Genomic DNA, 23,510 nt, shown 5'->3' with positions numbered 1-23,510 from the left:
GTCAGAGAGTGAGCCTTAAAAAAACACGAGTTGCCCCCTTAGCAGGAGGTTGTGGCGCATTATTTCAAGGTAGTAAAAGACTAGCCTATGTGACAATTTTATCATTTTAGGCTATAGTTTACAGATTAATATACTAATAATATATAAACTACAGCAACAGTGCCACAATCAGCGCAGGTTCAGAGACAGGGAGACGTGCCAGGTAATCACAGCACAGCTATAAACCCACCAATCCAGCTGGCAGGAGAGAAACTAAAAAACAAGGTACTGATGATGGACAAAGAAATAAACAATAAGTTAGGTCATAGATATAGTAGCCCAGGAACAACAATCTATTCTGCGCTTTACTGCGTTTTCATTGCAAGACGAGAGCACACCTGGGAAGGAGGAGGAGATAGGAAAGGATGGCACTGTGTGGACAGTAGTAGGGGAGGAAGAAAGTAGAGGGAGGCGTCAGAGCCAGAACGTATAGACAGAGCGCCAGATCCAAGATGCCCAGACCGCGATCCTCTGCTTGGTGGATGCCAAAATGCTCATCCATGTTCAGGACTGCAGGGTGGCTGAGGCCCGCAGAGTTTTAGGAGATGATTCCTCCTGGGACATGAGTGTGGATGAGCTGAAGGCATGTTTAGCGCTAGTTTATGTCCGCGGAGTGAAAGGGGGGCGTAACATGGAACTGTCCAGCTTTTGGTCAGATTAGTAAAGCTTTTTTTTTTTTAAATGTACCCGCTACTCTGTATTATTTTTCAGTACTATATATAAATAATAATAAAACATAATAGGTTTTGATCAAATACTATTAATTCTTGTCAAAACCATCATTTTATAGCGTGCAAGAAAACCTTTAGCATTCTGACCAATGTAATGTGATGACATCATCACCGCCTCGCATCCAGAATGCTCGCCATCAAATTGACGGGCTTGGGAGTCCTAGTGTTAATTACCATATTCTAAAACACAAATGTATATAGTGATTTAAATGCTTTAATTTAAAGCTGAAAAATAATAGTTATTACATTGTTGATAAAAATACCGTATGTTTATTATTTTGTATATAATATATAAAGCTTTTTTTGTTATTTTTGAGGATTTTCAATCTTGAGTCTCTTTCCTCCTGCCTCACAGGTACATGTTTTCATCATGCTGAGCTGTGCTTTACATTAGATTATAACTGCGTTATCTAACCTCTTATCCAACCAGGTCCCTGAACAACTGACCATTAACAGAGTTTATCTACAGCCACTTCAGTGATATATTTCTTCCTGATTGGGAATAATACTCTCCTCCAATCGAGGATCTCCTTTGGAAACTAGTCAATGACACTGAAGTTCGTCCCCGTTGCTCTCTGCCCCGACTCCTGACCTGCTCTTTCTGCTTGTAGTGGCTGAATTTCACTACAAATGGCCGAGGCCGGTTGTTGTCGGGCTTCTTACCTCCGAGCCAGTTAACACAATGGAATGTGATGTTTTTAACCTCGTCACTTGGGAGTTTTAGCTGACTTTGGAGAAATTCCCAGATAGTGGATTCAGCGTCCTCCTCTGACCGTTACGGGATGCCAGAGAAGACAAGGTTGTCCCACATGCCGCAAGCTTGTATATTCAGGATGGTGTCCCTCATTTCTTTGTTTCAGACAGCTGCATCATTCCATCGGTACATTTCTTTACCTTATCCCTCAGCGTTTGTTTCTTGGCTGTGAGCGAAGCTTGTTGTTTGTGGCTGAACTCCAGAGATTCCCTCAGAGCTTGAAAATTCCTTGTGGAGAACTTCCACCAGGGTAAGACGAGCATCAAGGCTGGTTAGCTTCTTGTCAATAGAGTCCAGGACATCAGTGTATCTTTTCTCTGGAGAGATAGTGGAGGTGCTGGCCGAGCATTCTGAACGGGGGTATCTTGATGCTGTTGTGGTCATGGATGCAGATTTTTGTGTTTTGCCCATTACTATGTTGTCAAAACATTTGTTTACCTAGCTCTCCAGGCTGTCTAAGGTTTCCTCTTCCAGTTTGTTTTATTGGGAAATATGAGACAGTGGTTAGTATTTTAAAAGTTTCTATGTTGGGCTTCAATTTACTGGCTTGTTTTACTTGAGTTATTACTTGAGCACAGCTCTCACGAGATCTCAGCCACTCATCATGTCCTCACGTCCATGCTTCTCACTTAATACTTCCAATTATTAAGTGCAAGCAGCCAAACAATCACATTTTCATAGTTTATTCTGAATATCTAAACACGGTGGGTGATTTTGGATATGAATGATACATTATATATTAATTATGATGTTTAAATTCAATTTTTTTCTAAATAATTATAATCAAATAATCATAATTTCACAACATGCCATTCTAACAAAGACACACACATCCTTGTACTTCTACCTTCATGAGGACTTTCAGTTACTTCCATCCATTATCCTTGATTTCTTGAGCCTAAACTCAATTCATACCTTAGTCCTAAACCTAACCCCTGTCCCAAAATCGGAAATTGAAAAAGTGAGGACCAGGAAACGTCTTCACTTTGTCAAAATGTCCTCACTTTACGATAAAAATACAAAAAATGGTTCTTAATCAGCAGCAAGTACATGTACACACACACACACACACACAAGGCCAGTACATCCATACATCGATGTGGAACCTTGGGAATAAGCGCCTCTTGCCCAAGGTGACTTCTACCTGTAGAAGGTCTGGAGCTGGAATTAAATATCAGGATAAATACTATCCCCAGCGCGTGCATCAACTCTAGACCAACAGTTTCCCGACAAAGCTGGTTGCCTTTTAGCCACTAAATGTCACATCAAGACAGAGAAAGACTAAAGAGGCTTGATTTCTGACGGCCGCCTCAACTGAAAGATAGAGGACCTGTGAGCCAAGCTTTGACTGATTGATTGAAACTGTATTAATCCTCAAAGGGGAAATTCATTTGTCCCAGCATAAAATACACCCATAAAAACAAACAACATGCACCAATAAAAGTCTAAAAGACACACACAGAACCCAACTCCAACATGGGGCTGGTGAACAAACTGCAGAGGCTTCTGGGCTGCAGACACCCGTGTCCTCAGGTGCACCAGAACCAGCCTCTCTCTGACCTTCATAATGTGAGAGGTCAGAGCTATGGGTCTATAGCCATGAAGTCCTTCAGAATGTACTTTCTTTGGCACTGGGACCAGACATGATGTTTTCCATAGCTCTGGAACTCTTTGTTGCTTCAGGCTCATAACAAAGGGGTACTGCAGCACTCCACTCAGCTGACCCGAACAAGCCTTCAGAACCCTTGGGCTGATACCGTCAGGATCAGGAGATTTCCTAGGGTGAAGCTTTTAAAGCTCTCTACGCACCTGGTCAACAGAGATATCAAAGCTACATGCAGAAGATAAATGAGGAGGGGGAGTCAGACCCAGGACCTTCAGGCTACCGCTGAGAGGTAGTTGATGTAACAACGAAGCAGAATTAATGCTGCTACTGGGGTGGGACATTCAAACTTGTTTTAAATTTTAGTGCCCAGATGTCACTAAGACAATCAAGGAGAGGCTAAACAGAAACATTATGTTTTAAAGGGAAATAGACTTGGACAGTCATCAGCACAAAAATAAAACGCAACCTCAGGGCTCCAAGAATGGAGCCTTGAGGTATCCCCCAGGGGAGGTAAAATCATCCACCATGACCCAGAAACTCCTATAAGAGAAGTAGAACCTGAACCATTAAAGAGCTGAGCCAGTGATGCCCACCCACTGCTCCAGTCTGGAGATGAGAACGTTATGATCCACTGGATCAAAAGCAGCTGGTAAATCTAAAAGCAGTTCCTAGAATCCGTTGCTAAGAATACATCATCAAAAATCCCTAAAAGAGCCGATTCAGTGGTAAGTTTTAAACCCAGACTGGAACACTTCCATAATCATATATTTATCCAGTAAGGCTTCAGCTGGTTGTAAACTGTTGTTCCAAAATTTTGGACAGAAATGGGTAACTTGGAGATCGGCCTAAAGCTTAACAAAGCAAACTGACGTGGAGGAAGAACATCACAGGGGGAGCCAGATGGTTTCATACTGATAACCAGTGTCTCTAGAGAGGAAAGGAAATAAGGCTCCCAGTGATCAAAGACAGCGAGGCAGGTGACCAAGATGGACGGGTCATAGGAGGGAAGAGAAATACAGGCCCTAATGTCAACCTTGTCCAAGAAATTAAGAAACTAATTACAGAGTTCTCTGGAAGCTTCTAGAGGAACAGGTTCAGGCGCATTAAGAGCAGTGTTAAAGGGGACATCTGCAAAGTTCACTTTTTTAGCCTTTTGTTGTGAACTTTGAGTCTGTAGGAGAGCAGAATAGTTTAATTTAGTCTCTCCAGATTCTGCGTAGATATTTTTATATTCTGTTTGTCATATTTTCCCGGCAGTTTCAGCTCAGGAAACGTCTCATTTCTTCCTCCTTATTGTGAAGCTAATCTACTTTTGATCATAAAAGACAACCAGATGCACCAGACTGTTAGCTGCCAGACAGGAGACACACACACAAACAAATCCTTACTCTTGATAGGAGCTGCAGTTAATGGAAACCTGGTATCAGTCTCCTCCTTCACAGTGAGCTGCTCTCCTTCCTGACTGGTCCAGAGTTCCTCCTGTTCCTCCTTTATCTGGAGGGGCTCTTGCTCCTGCTGATCCACATCAGGACTCTGTTCTTCAGGAGCCTCTTCTTTAACATCTGCTGGCAGCACTGAAACACATTACATGCATTATGAACAACTTTAACTTTATGTTTCTAAGCTGGTAAAGATTCACATTAGAGAAAAACATCTGATCAGCAGTTTAGAGAAAACTGAACCTCAAGAACTGACAGTTTAGGTCATGTGCAGAATCTCATATTTAACCCCTGAATTAAATCACTATTATATAAAACATAATTGCCTGAGTTTTGCTGTGAAGCAGATGGTTTGTGAAGTAGAGATTGTTCATATGAATATAGCACAGAGACCAGAAATAAACACATTTCATCATTTAGTTCAGTGATAAGAAAAAGGAGACATAATTTATCATAAACCAACAACTAGTTGTTCCTTAAACAATCCTTCAATGTGTGAAATATGCATCAGGCGGCATTAGTGGACAGTTTCTGAGGGAAATCCATCAGAACCCATGAGATCTATTCTATTTTATGATTAGTTGTAGCTTTAATTATTAAGTATCACTTTTATATCAGTGAGCGTTATTATTCAATGATGGGAACACGTGTTACTCCATGCTTGTGGCTTTATGTTCAGAATATTTGACGTGCAAACGATAGTTTAATATGCACTGAAGGAGCTCTCTCTACATCAGCAACAAGAAGATTACAGAACAGTTTCTGGTTATTTTATTGAACTTCATATTCAGTGAGATGTTTTGTCCTAAACTAGAGGTCTGTCACATTTACAATAAAAAGAGCAATTTTTGTCCTCAGTCCAGCTACATAAAACTAATTTAAAGACACAAACGTTACATGACCTTTTGAAAAAGACAACTTATAATTTCTGATAAATATCTACTATGTTAAAATGTGTTTTAATTTTTAAGAATCTATTTTATTTTTAGGTTCTAAAATAATGAGAAAAAAGAGGATGGACACATTTTCCTCTATTGGATGTTGATATTTGTGGAAAATGATGTAAAAACACCACAGAGTTTCTAACCTGATGACAAGAAAAATAGATCAAAAATATATTACAAGTTCATTTAGTGTCATTCTGTTGGAGAAATTCAGTGTAATTACTTTATTAGCACACACACACACACACACACACATCAGATCCATTGACTTATATCGGCTCACTTCACCGCAGTTAGATGATCCTCTGTCGTTTCAAACTCTAATATTTCTGAGCTGGGCTCCAGAAGCTCCTGCTGATGTTTCACTATCCTAACAACGAGTTCTAATTCAGAGGAATAATCCACCAGCAGACTGAAAACGGCTCCTAAACTTTAACTACCATCCACACAGTTGGCATGAAGAAGGAAACATCCAAACCTAATCTGGGCTGGAAAACATCATCCATCATCTGGTGTCTCTTCCTCTGCTGCGTCCTGCCGCTGTTTGAGCTCCTGCTTCCCTCCAGTTTCTTTGACCAGATGTTCCTCAAGCTGCTGGACTTCTTTCCAGAGTTCATCAACTGCTGCTGCTGCAGCTCTCTTACAGCTTTATCAACACTCCCGCTTCTGGGCTGCTGACGAACAGGGAACAAAGGATGAAAAACCCGGAAGAGATCCGCGTGTTTGGGAAGAGGGGGCGGGGCCAGCGGAACCGGAAATCCTTTCTTCTTCTTGTAGGATTTTATGGCGGTTGGCAAATACCTGTAGATGTGCATTACCGCCACCAACTGGTATGGAGTGTTTACTGGAACGACGAATACAAAAATAAAAAAGTTAAAAAAAACCGATCATATCCTTTCAAATGAACGAGTCATTTTGAAATAATTTAGCAAAGCTTCAGAACTATCAGATATTGAATTTGTCTGTAATAATTCAAATCTAATTGATTGTAAATTAGCTGAACTCTTTCAATACTATATTTCTAACAATAAAACAAAATATGTTAAACAGTTTAATCTTTTCTACAATAATCACATTTACCTATAATATGTTTTCCTACGATGAATAAGGTACTATTTAATCATGTGTGCGCAAATCTGAGACATACTATTTCTTCCCTGCTGTACTCCCCATTTCTCCCGTTTTCCACTGAATTCTATAAAACCAGCTGCCTTTTCTCTCTTCTTCCCATTGTTTTTGCCATCTTTCCCTCATTTTATTCTTTATGAAACTTTCAATTTCCATTCGACGGACCTTGATATCCATTTCACCTAAAATGTGTCTGGTTGCCTCTTTTGTGACCTTGTCTGCCAATTCATTCATCTTCTATACCAGAGGTCATTAACTGGCGGACCGCGGTCCGGGTCTGGACCCAGAAGCTGTCCCGTCTGGACCCATACCTACAGAAAATCAAAGGGGTAATATTTAAAACTTGAAGGGCGCTTTTATTTTAAATTTCATCGCTTTTATAGACTTCACTGTAGCATCTTAGTGTGTACGGAAAAGGACAGACCAATTGTATGACAGTTAACCCACACCACGTGATAGCTCTCAGCCAAACAAGTCTGTGCATTCCTGGTGGTAAATATTGTGACTGCAGTAAGTGCAGAGAAGTCAGACGAGAAGGAATCAAAGTGACACACGAAAGTTGAGGAAATACAGAGAGCCACATCATAGAAAGTAGAGAAAGAGACTAGTAAGATGAAGAAAGGGAGAGTAATGACTGCGCCATAGAAAGGAAGTCAGGTCAGTGCTACAGAGAGTTGAACAAGATGGGTGGGGCAGAGAAACGGAAAGATAAGGAACAGACGCTTTCTAAAAAAAGAAAAGTGGACAGTGAAAATAGGATCTTTAATCCGGAATGGACAGACTCATTTTTATTCATCCTTCCTGGATTCATCCTGGAAGCACTAAACCAGTGTGTCTCATATGTTCAGAAACCGTAGCACTTATTAAAAGGGCCAATATGAAACATCATTATGAGACAAAACATAAATGCTTTGAACATACATACCCAGTCAAAGCTGAAGGAAGAGCACAAAAAGTTGTCTGAGAGCCCAGTATGAGCAGTCCACCAGGATCCTGAGCCACACCTTTATTCCCCAACAACGGGCTCATCAATGTTCCCTCAGAGTTGCTTGGATTTTGGGTCAACACAAAAAAACATTTACTGAGGCAGGGGTTGTCAAAGAATGCATGAGTGCAGTAGCTGAAACACTACTTGAAGGGAAACAAAAACAAGAGCTGTGTGATCAAATAAATCAAATACCCCTATCAGCATCATCTGTGTTGGATGGGTGCAAAAACTTGTTATCACTCATGTAAAAACTTTGGGTTGCAAGGCACCTGCACTATGCCTTCCTCCCTGTGTGTGTGAGATCATTGTTATCTTCGTGAGAACCAGCCTCCTTTCCGTCTCACACACATACACCCTGTCTGAACTGTCTGTTGAATTGTGTATATAAATAAAGAGATAGGGTGTCAAAACTTTGTAGTTGCACTGCAAAGTGGGCTACCCTTGTCACAAGTAACTCTGACTGTATCGTTCTTACCTCTGAGTTGACTAAATAATACCTAACATTTATTGGTCCTTCGTAGCCGGATTAATTCAATAACCTTATTTCTCTTTGCTTTAACAGTGACTCTGGGATCCGTGGGGGAAGCCTGACGTCGAGCGAAGCACCGCTGCACAGCCTCCACTAGCCGGAGTGGCTGAAAGTCCCGGTGTGTGTGAATTCACACCTGGCCAATGGGTTATCGCCTTCCTCGGCGCGGGGTGACTCTCACAGGGTCCAGAGAGTCACCAAGAAGTCAACTCCGAGGTGAGACAGTTTTAAAATACAGTTCATAAGAAAAGTACTTAACAGTCGTTGGTAGTGCGTCGCCAGTAAGGACGCTGCATTGGGATGGTTTTATTCCACCGTGAAAGGGATAGTGACAAATTAAAGTAGGGCCCCGCCAAGAAGGGGGCCAAATAAAACGACTAAGGGTTATTCCTCTGCGAGAGAATAGAATAAGCGCTATAAAAGTAAAAAGAACAGAGTAAATTGAGCTCATAAAATAACACCAAGTTAACTTAGAAAAATTACAAGGTACCTGAAACTAACTGTGTGACTGTGTTGTGTGTGTTTGGAGGACTAAGCATTTTAATAGAATCAGCAGGATTCTGCTAGTCCTGTCTTTTCTTTTGCCCAGATTAAAACTACATACTGGTGACTTTGGAGATTAAGGTTGGATTTCATTCCAGAAAATTAACACCGCTGTGAATTAGTCGCAGTAGAAGGCCGTGTTAATGTCCTCTCCTTAAAGTCTCATGCCAGTGACCTTTTATCTGGGACATTCATACTACAATTAAACTAACATAAAACATAATGGGGAAAAAACAAAGTAAACAGAAAAATACTTTGGAGGGAGATGTAAAATGTATGGAGAATTATGTGGAAGGAGCAGGCATGATCTGCCATAGGTGGAATAAAAAACATGGGTTTTTGGGCAAATTAGAAACAAAGGCTGTCTTAAAATTACAAGGGGATCTAAAATTAGAAATAATGAAAACTAAAAAGAGACAAAAGACAGGACAAAGGAAGGTTGAATATAAACTGTCAGAAAAATGGTTGGAACAGAGCAAGCTGAGAGACATACAGAGGCAGGATAAGAGGGAGAAGCGAAAAGAAAAGTTAACAGCCGCAGTTATGGTGCGGCAAGAGGAGGAGACTACAGCTGTTTTCAGACAGCAAAGGCGGCAGCCTCCAGGAGCGCAGCCGCCTGCTACACAGGCAGTGGTACAGCGTGAGGAGGAGGAAGAAGGCGCAGCAGCAGCACCTCCTCAAACCCCCGACCAAAAGCCAGATAAATCAAGCAACCCTCTTAAAACAGAAGAACAGAGCTCCTGATCTCCTAATTTCTGGGGGAGCACAGGCGTACAAACTAGGAGTAAAAAAAAACCCACTACTGACCCCGGCTTATACCCGAATGAAGCCTTAAAGGCTCATGAACAGAAATTTCATCCATCTGAAAAAAAAAAAATAATAATAGAGGAAGACACATTTCCTCTTGTAGAAGTGGCCAATCCAAACATAGGTAACGCTGATAATCCACAGCCGCCAACCATTCTAGTATATAGGCCATGGACGCAGGAAGACAGAACTGCCGCTTTAAAAGGTATCCCAAACATACAGGAAGGTGTACCGGAATTTTTAGCAGCTATCACAGAACTCAGAGGAAGTTTCCATCTTAATGGCAGAGAAATGCACCAGTGTCTCTCTCAGCTCTTTGGCCATCGCTGGTGTAGAGTAGCCCGAGATTTCACTGGAAATGATGCCCAGGAAAATTCAATGGCGCACAATTCAGCAGATTTAAGAGATGCCTTACGCATCCTTTATGACTGAATCAGAACAGAATACACACAGACAGCAGATTACGGCAAAATCTCACAATGTAAACAGAAAGATGAGGAAGACCCACAAGATTTTTTGGATAGAATGAGACGTGTTTTCAGAGCAAACTCTGCTATACCATACAATGAGGTAGAAGGCGGGGCATATCAACAGCAGCTGAAGAGAGCGTTTTTGCAAGGATTAAAACCTGAGCTCAGCCGATACATAGATAAACATTGGGTTCACCAGAATACAGGCACTGTCACCCAGGCGTTGGAATATGCAGACCATGCACACAAAACGCAACAACACAGGAAAACAGACACATTCACAATGCAAGATGGTTTAATAACATTGCAACAAGTGTCAGCACACTCGTCAAGGGGGAGGGGAAGATTTAGAGGCGGGGGGAGCAGAGGAGGAGGAGAATTCAGAAACACACAAAGCATTGTGTGTCGGAGGTGTGGCAAAACAGGGCATTACGCCAGAGGATGCAAAGTAAACTTACAAAGCTCCAGAGCAAGAGATGAGAACTGTTGGCTTTGCAACAAGCAAGGACATTTCGCAAGAGATTGTCAGGAGAAACCGGTATACAACCCCAACTCCAACCAAAATTGACAATTACCGCCTCAGCCCTCTGCAGGGGAAGAAGATAACTCTGATATGGAGGAAGTTGACATACAAGCAGCCTTAGAACTGATAGCGTTAAGCAAATCACAAGATTTACCCTACAAGAACATAATAATAAATGAAAAAGTGTACAACTGCTTGTGTGACACGGGGGCATGTAGGACAGTATTAACTGAACCCCCACCTGGAGTAAAATATTCTAACACTGCAGTACATGTTAGATCTGCAGCCGGTACATCAGAGGTCCATTATCTAAGCACACCGGTGTTCATAAAAGAGCCTGAAACAGGATCCACATGCCAGGCTCCCGTTCTAATTAGTCAGAAATGTCCAGTAAATCTGCTAGGGAGAGACATTATGCAGAAGTTACACATAAACATCGTGTCTACAGAAACAGGCATGAAAGCTATTGTTGAGGAGGGAGCCCTAGTTGTACACGGGTCCTCACAACCACACTATTACTGGTCTCTAGATCTAGGACCATCCCCAACAGCTAGAGAGCTGCTAAGAAAAACAAGAGAAAAACAAATTTTTCAACAAACTCAGTACATGCCAGACACTGAACTCCATGTGACTATGAGATACAAAAACACTGCAGGGCCAGATTATCAATATGACACTGTTTTTCATAGAGAGAATAATCAAACCGTTACCATACAAAATCTGTATGTTGACCCCAAAACAGGGAAATCTTCTGCCTCAGTCCTACTGTCGGAAAAACAACTACAACTGTTTAAAGACCACACCCCTCATCTATCACTGACTAAACCTGTAGGGGGTCAATGGAAGAATTCAGAACATTCTCTACAAAGAGCTGAGAGAGGGAGATATGAGGCATCAACAGACTCTGACTGGAAAATAGATCATAATACAGGGATCTGGAGACTCACTCTAGGGTGGGTGATCAGAGTACATCCAAAAACGCATATGGATGAAGCTGATTGAAAGCTACAGTGTCTGGTTGAAGAAAAACAAAATCTAAAACACTCTGCCTTGAAAGCTGTCCCACCTGAACTGTGGTCCCAATCATCAACTGATGTAGGATTAATAAAGGGGTTCCCACCATACAAGGTTAAACTAATATCTGAAAAAAGGCCATTAGTCCGTCAATACCCCTTAAAGCCAGAAGCCGAGGAAGGTATTAAGCCAGTAATACAGGACATGTTAAAATCAGGAATATTAAGAGAAGCCCCTGAAGCTACGTGTAACACACCTATTTTTCCAGTGCAGAAAGCCAGCACAGGAAAGTGGAGAATGGTTCAAGATCTCTGACAAATAAATGATATTGTACAGCATGCAGCTCCAGATGTTTCAAATCCACACACATTGCTGCATTCACTGACCCCAGATAAAAAGTATTTCTCAGTAATAGATCTTAGTAATGCTTTCTTCACAGTACCACTGCATGAAGAATCACAGCATTTGTTTGGTTTTCAGTTTAAAGGAAAGAAATACACCTATACTAGGCTTCCACAAGGTTTCAGTGAAAGCCCACATGTATATACACAAGCATTAAGGTACTCAATGAGCACCTGCATAATACCAGAACACAGTCAAGTTCTGCTATATGTGGATGACATTTTAGTAGCATCAGACACAGAAAAACACTGTGAAGAGGCCACAATTACTGTGTTAAAGCACCTACACGAAACAGGCCACAAGGCGTCAAGAGATAAGCTGCAGTTTTGTAAAAATGAAGTAGTTTATTTAGGGCACACACTGTCACAGAATGGACGCTCCCTGCTGAATAGCAGAAAAACAGCCATACATGAAGCCCCAAAACCAATAACAAAGCAGCAAATGATGTCCTTTTTAGGACTTTGTAATTTCTGCAGAGAGTGGCTGCCCGACTATGCAGCCATAGTGCAACCATTACAATCTATGATTTATGGAACAAACATGACATTAAGGGACAAAATTATTTGGACAGAAGAGGGGGAAAAAGCATTTATTAACTTAAAGAACTTACTGCAAACCACAGTTACATTAGCCTTACCAGACTACAGCCAACCATTCACGCTGTGCGTGGACTCATGTCAGGGCTATATGAAAGCTGTACTGACACAACCCTTTGGGTCTAAAGATAGACCCCTAGCCTTTTACTCAAAGAAACTCGACGCGGTGGCCGGGGGTTTTCCTGCGTGTTTGCAAGCATGCTCTGCTGCCGCTGAAGCAGTGAAGCAAACAGCTGAAATAGTTCTATGCCACCCGCTGACGTTAAAAGTTCCCCATTCTGTTTCACTTGTTTTACTACAGACCTCACTTCCTTTTTTGACACATGCAAGACATATTGCATTAACTTCTTTACTACTCTCACAACCAAATATCACCTTGCAAAGATGTGGCCCGTTAAACCCAAGTACCTTAATACCTACGGCAGAGGACGGACAGCCACATTCATGTAAAGCAAAAGTAGAAGAGGACACCAAACCCAGACAGGACATTTCCCAAACGCCACTGCCTAACTCACAAACTGTGTTTGTAGATGGGTCAGCATCAAAAGATGAATATGGGAAAAATAGAGTTGGTTACGCAGTGACAACCATTGACAGCATATAAGAAGCTAAATCCTTGCCCAAAACATGCTCAGCTCAGACTGCAGAGTTGTATGCTGTAGTGAGAGCATGTGAACTACATGAGGGACAGATACTTACTATATACACAGAGAGCCAATACGTTTTTGGATCAGTACATCACCATGCTAAAATCTGGCAGAATAGAGGTTTTAAAACATCATCAGGAACAGAGTTAACACATTTTAATCTTTTGAAAAGATTATTATCAGCAATACAGCTACCTGGTAAAATAGCACTCTGTAAATGTAAGGCTCACCAAACAGATTCTAGCACAGAAACAAAGGGGAATACTTTTGCTGACCTAACTGCAAAGAAAGCAGCAACAGAACCCCTAACACTAAAAATGACTGACCTGCTATTTATAGACATGTCAGTACTGAAAGATGCGCAACAGACAGCACCCAGTACTGAAATAAAGGCCTGGCTGAAAAGAGGGGCTGAGAAAAAAGATGATATATACCACATAGAAAACAAACCCGTTTTACCAAAAAATCTATATAAAACGGCGGCGGTGGTGACTCATGGTAAATGCCACTTGTCACAGAGAAATATGTCACATCTGGTGAAACATCAATTCTATGCTTTAAATTTTTCTGACTATGCAAAGAATTTTTGTAGATCATGTATTATCTGCTGCAAACATAATCCACAGGGGAACATGAGACCCAAAAGAGGCCAGTTCCCAGCAGCAATTCATCCCTTTCACACAATACACATGGATTTCATAGAATTATCATGGTCAGGGGGAAATAAATATTGTTTAGTGGTTATAGATGCATTTTCAAAGTGGGTTGAGATGTATCCTGCAAAACACTGTGATGCGCTCACGGTGGCAAAAAGTTTTGTGACACATTTCTTCCCTACATATGGTATCCCAAAAATCATAAGATCAGATAATGGGACTCATTTTGTAAATAATGTAATAGAACTGTGCTCTAAAGCATTAGGGTTTCAGTTAAAAAATCATTGTTCTTACCACCCACAATCTGCTGGGCTGGTTGAACGAACAAATGGGACAATAAAAAACAGACTGAGAAAAACAGTTGAGGAGACAGGCAGACCGTGGCCAGACTGTCTGTCTCTGGTCAAACTATGGATGAGAATAACTCCAAATCAATCTGGGCTCACTCCATTTGAAATAGTACATGGCAGACCGTTTCCTCTGCCTTCTGATATGAATGAAATAGAGAAAGCACAACAGGAAACTTCATTAGCTGAGTGGATGAACAAAATGTTGCAGACAAAAGAAGCACAAATGTCCAGTGGTCTGCCGATAACCTCTGCTCCTATCCCACAGAACGACCTGAGGCCTGGAGACCTGGTCCTGATTAAGACACTCCACAGGAAGGATTGGAGCACCCCCTGCTGGAAAGGGCCGTTTCAAATACTCCTAACAACGCCCACAGCTCTGAAAATAGCAGAGAGGCCTTCCTGGATCCATAAAAGCCACTGTGAGCCAGTTTTGCCGTTACAGGAGCCAAACCAACCGACGGGGTAAGCAGAAGGAAGTCCGGATTCAAAGGGGTTGGAGGACCCATATGGCCCAGCGTCTCAAACCGGTGAAGAAAACAGCTGATCTGCGCCCAATTATAAAATGGCTCTCTGTAACATGTGGACAGGACTGATAAGCCTGAGCTTAATTCTGGTAGCAGGACTCTTTCTCTATCTAAAGCAGGATCCACAGGAGGGGATACCGAACCAGAAGAGATGGACATCAGACGGGACCCATCTCAGACCACTGACGGAAGGACATGACACACACCCATTTCTGCAAAATTACTGGTATCGTTATGTGTATGACACAGCTAAAACTCAAAATAAAACTGATTGTTATGTGTGTTCTATAATGCCCGTGCATTTCCAAGGCCCCACTATATATGTCAAAGCTATGAACCTCACCGAGACAAGTTGCGCCATATCAATGGGCCTGATAGGATATACAAATAAAAAGTTCTTTCTTATGCCAAACCAATCTTTCATATTTAACACTTCTGGAATGTGGACAGATAAAAATCAGATCGTTGTGAATTATACACTGCGCAGTGACCAGAGATTAAATTATAGCTGTGACCCAGAAAACTGCACTTGCGACAGAAAACAATGGCAACCTCTCAACATTACAGGGATATCAGAACCATTCAAAGCATATGTAACAGACCCCGGAAACCATTGACACTGCATAAGACAAAATATTACAGGAAATCATACTCATTTTGTAGGGAATACTACGAAATGTAACTACTTCTACACTTACAGGAATAATCCCAGAAACGGCACATACTGGATAGAAGGGGTGGCATGGTTATGTGGCAATAATGCTTATTATGTACTTCCACCCAGTTGGTATGGTGTATGTGCCCCAGTTTTCACATCAGATCACACTGTGATACTTAGTAAGCAGACTATAGTTATACCACATAGGAGGTCAAAAAGGGAAATAGATGTTAAACCACATGACCCCATTTGGGGAACAAATGTCCCAGATGAATTTAAACTTTGGTCTAAAGATGATAAAACATTATTATCTCTCTTACCCTGGTTAGGTGTGGGCAAATTAATGCTGCGCGTGGAAACTTTAAGTTATCGATTTGGATTGTTTCTAAATAACTCCATAATAGTAGAAGAGGGTCAAAACACAGAAATAAGCGCTATGCGAGCCATGATAATTCAAAACCGCATGGCTTTGGATATTATAACAGCTTCAACGGGGGGCGTTTGTGTTCTATTGAATAACACCTGTTGCACATATATCCCAGATAATATACACTCTGCAAACATAACGGGAGCATTAAACAACCTACGGAATCTGCAAAATGTCATGGCACATGACCACCCAGATCCTATCTCTTCTTGGTTAGATTGGATGCTCACAGGGGGATGGATAAATCTGTTTAAGGTTCTCCTGGTTGCAGTAATAGCATGCACGGGCCTTCTGTGTCTCCTGTCAATATGTATTATCCCATGTTGCAAATGCATGGTACAAAGAATAGTAACTCAGTCAGTCACGGTGGCATATGCAACACTGAACCAGGTAGAAATGCACGAAAATGAAGGGGACGATTATGATGACATGTTGTAAATAAATCACATCAAAAGCCTGAGTGTACTCATACATTGTATTTCATAAAATGACCTTACAGCAGAAAATCAAAAGAAGTTGTTGCTTAAGTGAAATGAGAAAAAGTACAATGATGACATAAACAGGGCAGATTTTTAAATTCCTTTATTATGTTTCACTGTTTTCATTAATTAAGTATTATCATTTTATTTTTATGATTTCAAGTATTATTCTTTTGTTTTTATGATTTCAAGTATTATTCTTTTGTTTTTATGATTTCAAGTATTATTCTTTTATTTTTATGATTTCAAGTATTATTCTTTTATTTTTATGATTTCAAGTATTATTCTTTTATTTTTATAATTTCAAGTATTATTCTTTTATTTTTATGATTTCAAGTATTATTCTTTTATTTCAAGTATTATTCTTTTATTTTTATGATTTCAAGTATTATTCAACATTTAACTTTTCATGGTCGCCGAGGGCGGCGGGGCCGTATGAGTATTTCCCACAAAATATAATCTGTTTACCGTCCGTGGGTTTTCGCTCATACAGAGTATTTTTCTTACTCGTTTTTATATTAAATGTTTTTACTTGTGATAAAAGGAGGGACTGTTGGATGGGTGCAAAAACTTGTTATCACTCATGTAAAAACCTTGGGTTGCAAGGCACCTGCACTATGCCTTCCTCCCTGTGTGTGTGAGATCATTGTTATCTCTGTGTGAACCAGCCTCCTTTCCGTCTCACACACATACACCCTGTCTGAACTGTCTGTTGAATTGTGTATATAAATAAAGAGATAGGGTGTCAAAACTTTGTAGTTTCACTGCGAAGTGGGCTACCCTTGTCACAAGTAACTCTGACGGTATCGTTCTTACCTCTGAGTTGACGAAATAATACCTAACATCTCCCCTGTGTGGGTTTTTGTGTGCTGGTTTAAAGTTGTTTTTTGGGTAAATATTTTCCCACAAAGATCACACTTATAAGGTTTGTCTCCTGTGTGGATTTTCATGTGCTTGCCCAAATTGGACTTCTTTGAAAATCTCTTTTCACATGCATCACAATCAAAGGGTTTTTCTGCTGAGTGGATTCTCGTGTGTATGTTTAAATCTGACTTGGAGGCAAACCTTTTCCCACAACCATCACAACTAAAAGGTTGATCTCCTGTGTGGATTCTCATGTGGTTGTTTAAAAGTGACTTGTAGGCAAGTCTTTTTCCGCAACTGTCACAACCAAGGGACTTCTCCCCTGTGTGGGTTTTTATGTGCTGGTTTAAAGTTGTTTTACGGATAAATCATTTCCCACAAACATTACAACTAAGGGATTTCTCCCCTGTGTGGCTTTTTGTGTGTGGGGCTAAATGTGACTTCTGGGAAAATCTTTTTGCATGTAGCGACAGTTGACAGTCACTGGCGTTGACTTTGCAGCAATCCCTCATAGCGGAGAGGAAAAACTCCCTTTTAACAGGAAGAAACCTCCAGCAGAACCAGGCTCAGTGTGAGCGCCCATCTGCCATGACCGACTGGGGGTTTGAGAGAACAGAGCAGACACACAAAGAGAACAAAGAAGCACTGATCCAGGAGTACTTTCTATGGGAAGGAAAAGTAAATGTTAATGGATGTAGCTCCTTTAGTTGTTTCACCTAGAAAGAAAGAACAGATAAACTCTGAGCCAGTTTTCAAGGTTAGAGAATGAAAGAGAGCACATAGAGTTAGTCAGAGTAAAAGCTCAGTCAGTAGCCATGTCTAGGAGAGAGAAAGGGTTAAACACTGAAAGACAGGGTCATGTGTATCATCGGTAGAAGGTGAGCATTAAGTTGTTGCCAGCAGAAGCTTGGATGATGCCCCTATCCAGAAAGGTGTTACAGGTAGACACAGAGTCAGGCCAGTTGTAGCTTCTAGGAAGAGAAAAGAGAGAACAAAGTTAAAAGCTGAAATAACAGCAAATAATGCAAAATTGGAGAGTAGTGCGAGAATGTAGCGAACAGGGTGAAAGTCTCTTTATGTCCTCCAGAAGGCTAAGCCTATAGGAGCATAACTACAGAGATAACTCAGGATAACCTAAGCCACTCCAACTATAAGCTTTATCAAAAAGGAAAATTTTAAGCCTAGCCTTAAAAGTAGACTGGGTGTCCGTCTCACGGACTAAAACTGGGAGCTGGTTCCACAGGAGAGGAGCTCGATAACTAAAGGATCTGCCTCCCATTCTACTTCTAGAGACTCTAGGAACCACCAGTAAACCTGCAGTCCGAGAACAAAGTGCTCTGTTAGGAACGTATGGAACCATCAGATCTCTGATGTATGATGGAGCTAGATCTAGAATTACATGCATTATGAACAAATTTATCTTAGAACTAGAGAAGAAAATCTGATAAATATTATCAGTGAACAGTACAGTAGGTAAAATCAGAGATGCCACAATGGTGTGATAACCTGGACTGTAAATATGTTGGTTTCACGGTGTCATGGTATCAATATGAAATTCTAAAACACAAAGGTATCCAATGATTTAATTGTCTTTCTTTATGGTGGCGCAGTTGGTAGCATTGTTACCTGGCAGCAAGAAGGTCCTGGGATCAACTCCTGGCCGGGGGGTCCTTCTGAATTGAGTTTGCATGTTCTCCCCATGCATGCGTGGGTTCTCACTGGGTACTCCAGCTTCCTCCCACAATCCAAAAACATGCTTGTTAGGTTAATTGGTCTCTCTAAATTGCCCTTAGGTGTGTGTTGCCCTGCGTTGGAATAAAAAATTACTGACTGTTTTGAAGATTTTGATAACTGTTGATGTTTTTATTAGAAAGCTTGATCCTTTTGATGGGTTATGATTTTACTCAGAATGTCTCTTTACTCCTGTCTTACAGATAAATGCTTTTTAAGGCAAACAAGGGCATTTTTATTTTAGGTATAATATACAACAAATCTAAGATCAACAGCAGAAGAGAAACTTTGCTGCTGGAAGGTTTTAAAAACAGCTCATCTCAAGTCCATGATTCACTGGAACGTCTGTGCAGCACCTTTATGGCCGAACGGCATCCGTAAAAACTCAAAAAAACCCAAAAGGAGCGATTTTCACTTCTGTTAATGGCGGCTCATTACCTATTTTACAACTTTCAATTGGTATATGGGTTAGGTTGATTTTAGTGGCTCAGCACGAGCCCCAAGGGCATTGTTTTAACAAGTTTGGCTTAAGGAAACCTATAAAAAACCTCCTAAAATCATTTGGAACCAGGCAACAAGACTTTTTACCACCAACGAAAAACCCAGAAATAAGGTGACTCAAATAATTCACCACAATAAATTATTGTTCACAATAAATCTAGAATTTTATATGCTTTATTTAATTTTGCAGGTGTCAGTAACAGATTAACAATCAGCAAAATTGAATAATAGAAATAAATCAATCAACTTAACCTATCTTTCCCTAATGCTGAAACTGGTAAGGCTGAAGAGGCTTTGGAGACGGAGGCTCACCATGGATCCGACTGGAGTGATTTCTTCAGTAGGCCACAAGTGATTGTTTTCTTGGATGAGAGGCAAATCTTCAGTTTTCTTCCTCTAAGTGGACAGGCACTGATGCTCGGGGTTTCAATGGCAAAGTTGAAAAAAAAAAATTTTCAATTTAAAAAACGAAAACTTTGTTGGCATATGTTTCAAATGTCGGTAGCTTCCAGAGCCTGAATAGTTGAAGGAAACCTTTGAGGTGTAATTGAGGTTGGTTCAGGATTTCCAGAAGCCTGAAACTTAGAGCAATCAGTTGTTCACTGACCAAGTTCACTTCAGTTTTCTTGGTAAAAATGCAACAGATGAAATTCAGATTCTCAATTCTGAGTTGCAGCTCTTCTCAGGGCACACGGGTTGATCCTCTCTATAATGCAGAATTGTCAGCGGGGCTGCGTCTCCGGTCTTCTGATTCATCTGTAGCTTCTTTCTTTCTCCCATCTTGTTCGCTGGTCTTCTGCAAGGAAACGACCCCATTTCTTTCTTTGGCAGAGTTTTTATAGTGCAGATAGCCTCACTGCTCATCCCCTGTTGCCGGGCAGGCTATCCCATCATTGAGTTACACGGTCGCCGTGACTTTTCGGTGCCGTCTCCTGGCCTCCGTAGACAGAGTCGTAAACATCCCCCAGCTGGCTCCCTGTGTTATGACTTTTGCCTGTTTTTTGACCTTCATGACTCCCGCTCCCATCCTGGTCCGATGACTTTTGCCTGTTTTTCGAACTTCAGACTGATGAAAACAGCATGAACCTGGCTTCTCGTTTCTCGCTCCCATGCTTGTTATGACTTGATCTTGCTCGTTGACCTTCCATCCATGCCCAGTTCCCGTGAGCTGGCTCTGCCCCTCCCGTCCTAATGTTATGTCTCTGCCGCCTCTGGCTCCCAAGCCATGGTGCCCTCCTTATCTGCTCAGCCTCAAGCTTTCTAACACCATTTCTCTGCTTCTTGCTCTCATACCAGTTATAGCTAAAAAAAAAAACCATCACTTCATTTTTATGAATACATCACAATTGATTAACATTACCACTCTTCATTACATTTAATAATTGTAGAAACATTGAAAATCATCATACATGTTGCTTTCATTATACTTGTAGTTTTCTACTTCTGAAAAAGATAAGACAGTTAAGACTTCTGAAAAAGATAAGACAGTCACAGTTAATGTGTGACTTTAAAACTGTATTATAATCTTAACTGAGAAAAAACGTGCTCATGCTCGAAAACCCTCCATTGTGGCAGAATTACAACAATTCTGCAAAAATTAGTGGACCAACATTCCTCCATAGGGCTGTAAAAGACTCATTGCATGTTATAGCAAATGCTTTATTGCAGTTGTTGCTGTTGAGGGTTAGCCCAACCAGTTATTAGGTTTAGGTGGCAAACACTTTTTCACCACTATCTATCTGGTGTATATCCACTCCTGGGCAAACTAAATAAGCGAGCTGCTGCTGCTTTTCAGAACAAGCAACTGGGACTTCCATGAATCTGCCACTATTGGCTAGCTAAACTGATAACAGACGTGGAAAAACATTGCTTCCTGGGACCTACGCAATATGGTGTAAAGAGGGTCTTAAATTATGCTTAACAATCATAACCAGCAAAGGGTTTATCTTTTATTTCATCAAAAAAGTGTCTCTCCAGTTTGGATTCTTGTGTGTATGTTTAAAGATGACTTGAAGGCAAAGAAGTTGCCACAAGCATCTGAACCAAATGTTTTTTCTATCCTGTGTGGATTTGTCATGTGTTTGTATAAATATGATTTTGAAGCACAACTTTTTCCACATGCATCACAAGCAAATGTTAATCTCCTGTGTGGATTTTCATGTGTCTATCTAAATTTGACTTCCAGGAAAATCTCTTTCCACATGCATCACAGGCGAAGGGTTTGTCTTCTGTGTGGATTTTCATGTGTTTGTCTAAATATGACTTCCAGGCAAATCTTTTTCCACATGCATCACAACTAAAAGGTTTGTCTCCTGTGTGAATTCTCATGTGCGTGTTTAGTTGTGACTTGACTGCAAATCGTTTTCCACATGCATCACAACCAAAAGGTTTATCTCCTGTGTGGATTGTCATGTGTTTATCTAAAGTTGACTTCTGCACAAAGCTTTTTCCACATACATCACAACCAAAGGGTTTGTCTCCTGTATGGATTCTCATGTGTGTGTTTAATTGTGACTTGAAGACAAATCTTTTTCCACATGCATCACAACCAAAAGGTTTATCTCCTGTGTGAATTCTCATGTGTGTGTTTAATTTTGATTTGACTGCAAATTGTTTACCACATGCATCACAACCAAAAGGTTTATCTCCTGTGTGAATTCTCAAGTGTGTGTTTAAATCTGACTTGTAGTGAAATCTTTTTCCACATACATCACAACCAAAGGGTTTGTCTCCTGTGTGGATTCTCATGTGTGTGTTTAATTGTGACTTGAAGACAAATCTTTTTCCACATGCATCACAACCAAAAGGTTTATCTCCTGTGTGAATTCTCATGTGTGTGTTCAATTTTGATTTGACTGCAAATCGTTTACCACATGCATCACAACCAAAAGGTTTATCTCCTGTGTGAATGCTCAAGTGTGTGTTTAAATCTGACTTGTAGTGAAATCTTTTTCCACATACATCACAACCAAAGGGTTTGTCTCCTTTGTGAATTCTCATGTGCTTTTTTAAAACTGACTTGTAGCAAAATCTTTTTCCACATACATCACAACCAAAAGGTTTATCTCCTGTGTGAATTCTCATGTGTGTGTTTAATTTTGATTTGACTGCAAATCGTTTACCACATGCATCACAACCAAAAGGTTCATCTCCTGTGTGGATTCTCATGTGTTTATCTAAAGTTGACTTCTGCACAAATCTTTTTCCACATGCATCACAACCAAAGGCTTTGTCTCCTTTGTGATTTCTCATGTGTATGTTTAAATTTGACTTGTAGGCAAATCTTTTTCCACATGCATCACAACTAAAGGGTTTCTCCCCAGTATGGACTTTTGTGTGTTGTTTTAAATTATATTTCCTGGTAAACCTTGACCACACTCACCACAATTAAACGTTTTACTACCTTTCTGGACATTTGTCAGTGAATCTATAATTTTCTTTTCTCTGAAACAAGTCTCATTACCGGAACAATCTGAAGACGTTAATCTTGGATGACATGTCATGTGACTCTGAAGAGAGCGTCTGTTAGCAAATTTTCCCCCACACTCAGAGCAGCTCAAAGATTTGTTGACAGTGTTTCTGCCTGACCCTGGAGTCCTGCTCTCCTTCCAATCATCCTCACTGTCTTCAGTTTCAGAGTCTGATAAGTGTTTAAGCTCAGATTTATGATACTTCACATCATCCTCTTCATCATCCTCACTGTCTTCAGTTTCAGAGTCTGACAAGTGTTTAAGCTCAGATTCATGATGCTTCACATCCTCTTCATCATCTTCACTGTCTTTAGTCAGTGAATAGTTGGAAAAGCCTCCATGAGTATTTAGATCTGGGTTTATGCTGGTTTCTGATGTTCCACAGTCCTCTACTTTAATTTCTGCTTTTATCTGGTCAGTTGAGCTGCTGCTTGGAAGATCTCTGTCGTCTGTCTGGTGTTGATGAAGCTGAGAGAACAGAGGTTTCTCTTCATCCTCTTCACTCATCATATGAACAACAGTTACTGGAAACCTGGTATCATCAGTCTCCTCCTTCACATTCAGTTGCTCTCCATCCTGGCTGGCCCAGATTCTTTCACTTTCCTCCTTTATGTGGAGGAGCTCCAGCTCCTGTTGGTCCATATCAGGACTCTGTTCTTCAGGAGCCTCTTCTTTAAAATCTGCAGACAT

General features: G+C 40.8%; 1 protein-coding gene across 1 annotated transcript in view; it reads right to left on the bottom strand.

Annotated features, from left to right (window-relative positions):
* LOC124865147 (uncharacterized protein DDB_G0283697-like) overlaps positions 1 to 23,510 on the bottom strand; it is a 28,902-nt gene extending 5,392 nt beyond the window's left edge. Inside the window, exons 1-3 of the mRNA XM_047360111.1 lie at positions 23,106 to 23,510; positions 5,992 to 6,283; positions 4,519 to 4,704 (exon numbers count right to left, since the gene is read on the bottom strand). Coding sequence (XP_047216067.1) covers positions 4,519 to 4,704; positions 5,992 to 6,283; positions 23,106 to 23,510 — 883 coding nt within the window. The remainder of the gene's footprint in view (positions 1 to 4,518; positions 4,705 to 5,991; positions 6,284 to 23,105) is intronic.

This window comes from Girardinichthys multiradiatus, unplaced genomic scaffold, assembly GCF_021462225.1.
Source record: "Girardinichthys multiradiatus isolate DD_20200921_A unplaced genomic scaffold, DD_fGirMul_XY1 scaffold_29, whole genome shotgun sequence".
Lineage (NCBI taxonomy): Eukaryota > Metazoa > Chordata > Actinopteri > Cyprinodontiformes > Goodeidae > Girardinichthys > Girardinichthys multiradiatus.
Note: the sequence above shows the minus strand (reverse complement) of the source record. Positions and strands in the feature narration are given on the sequence as shown.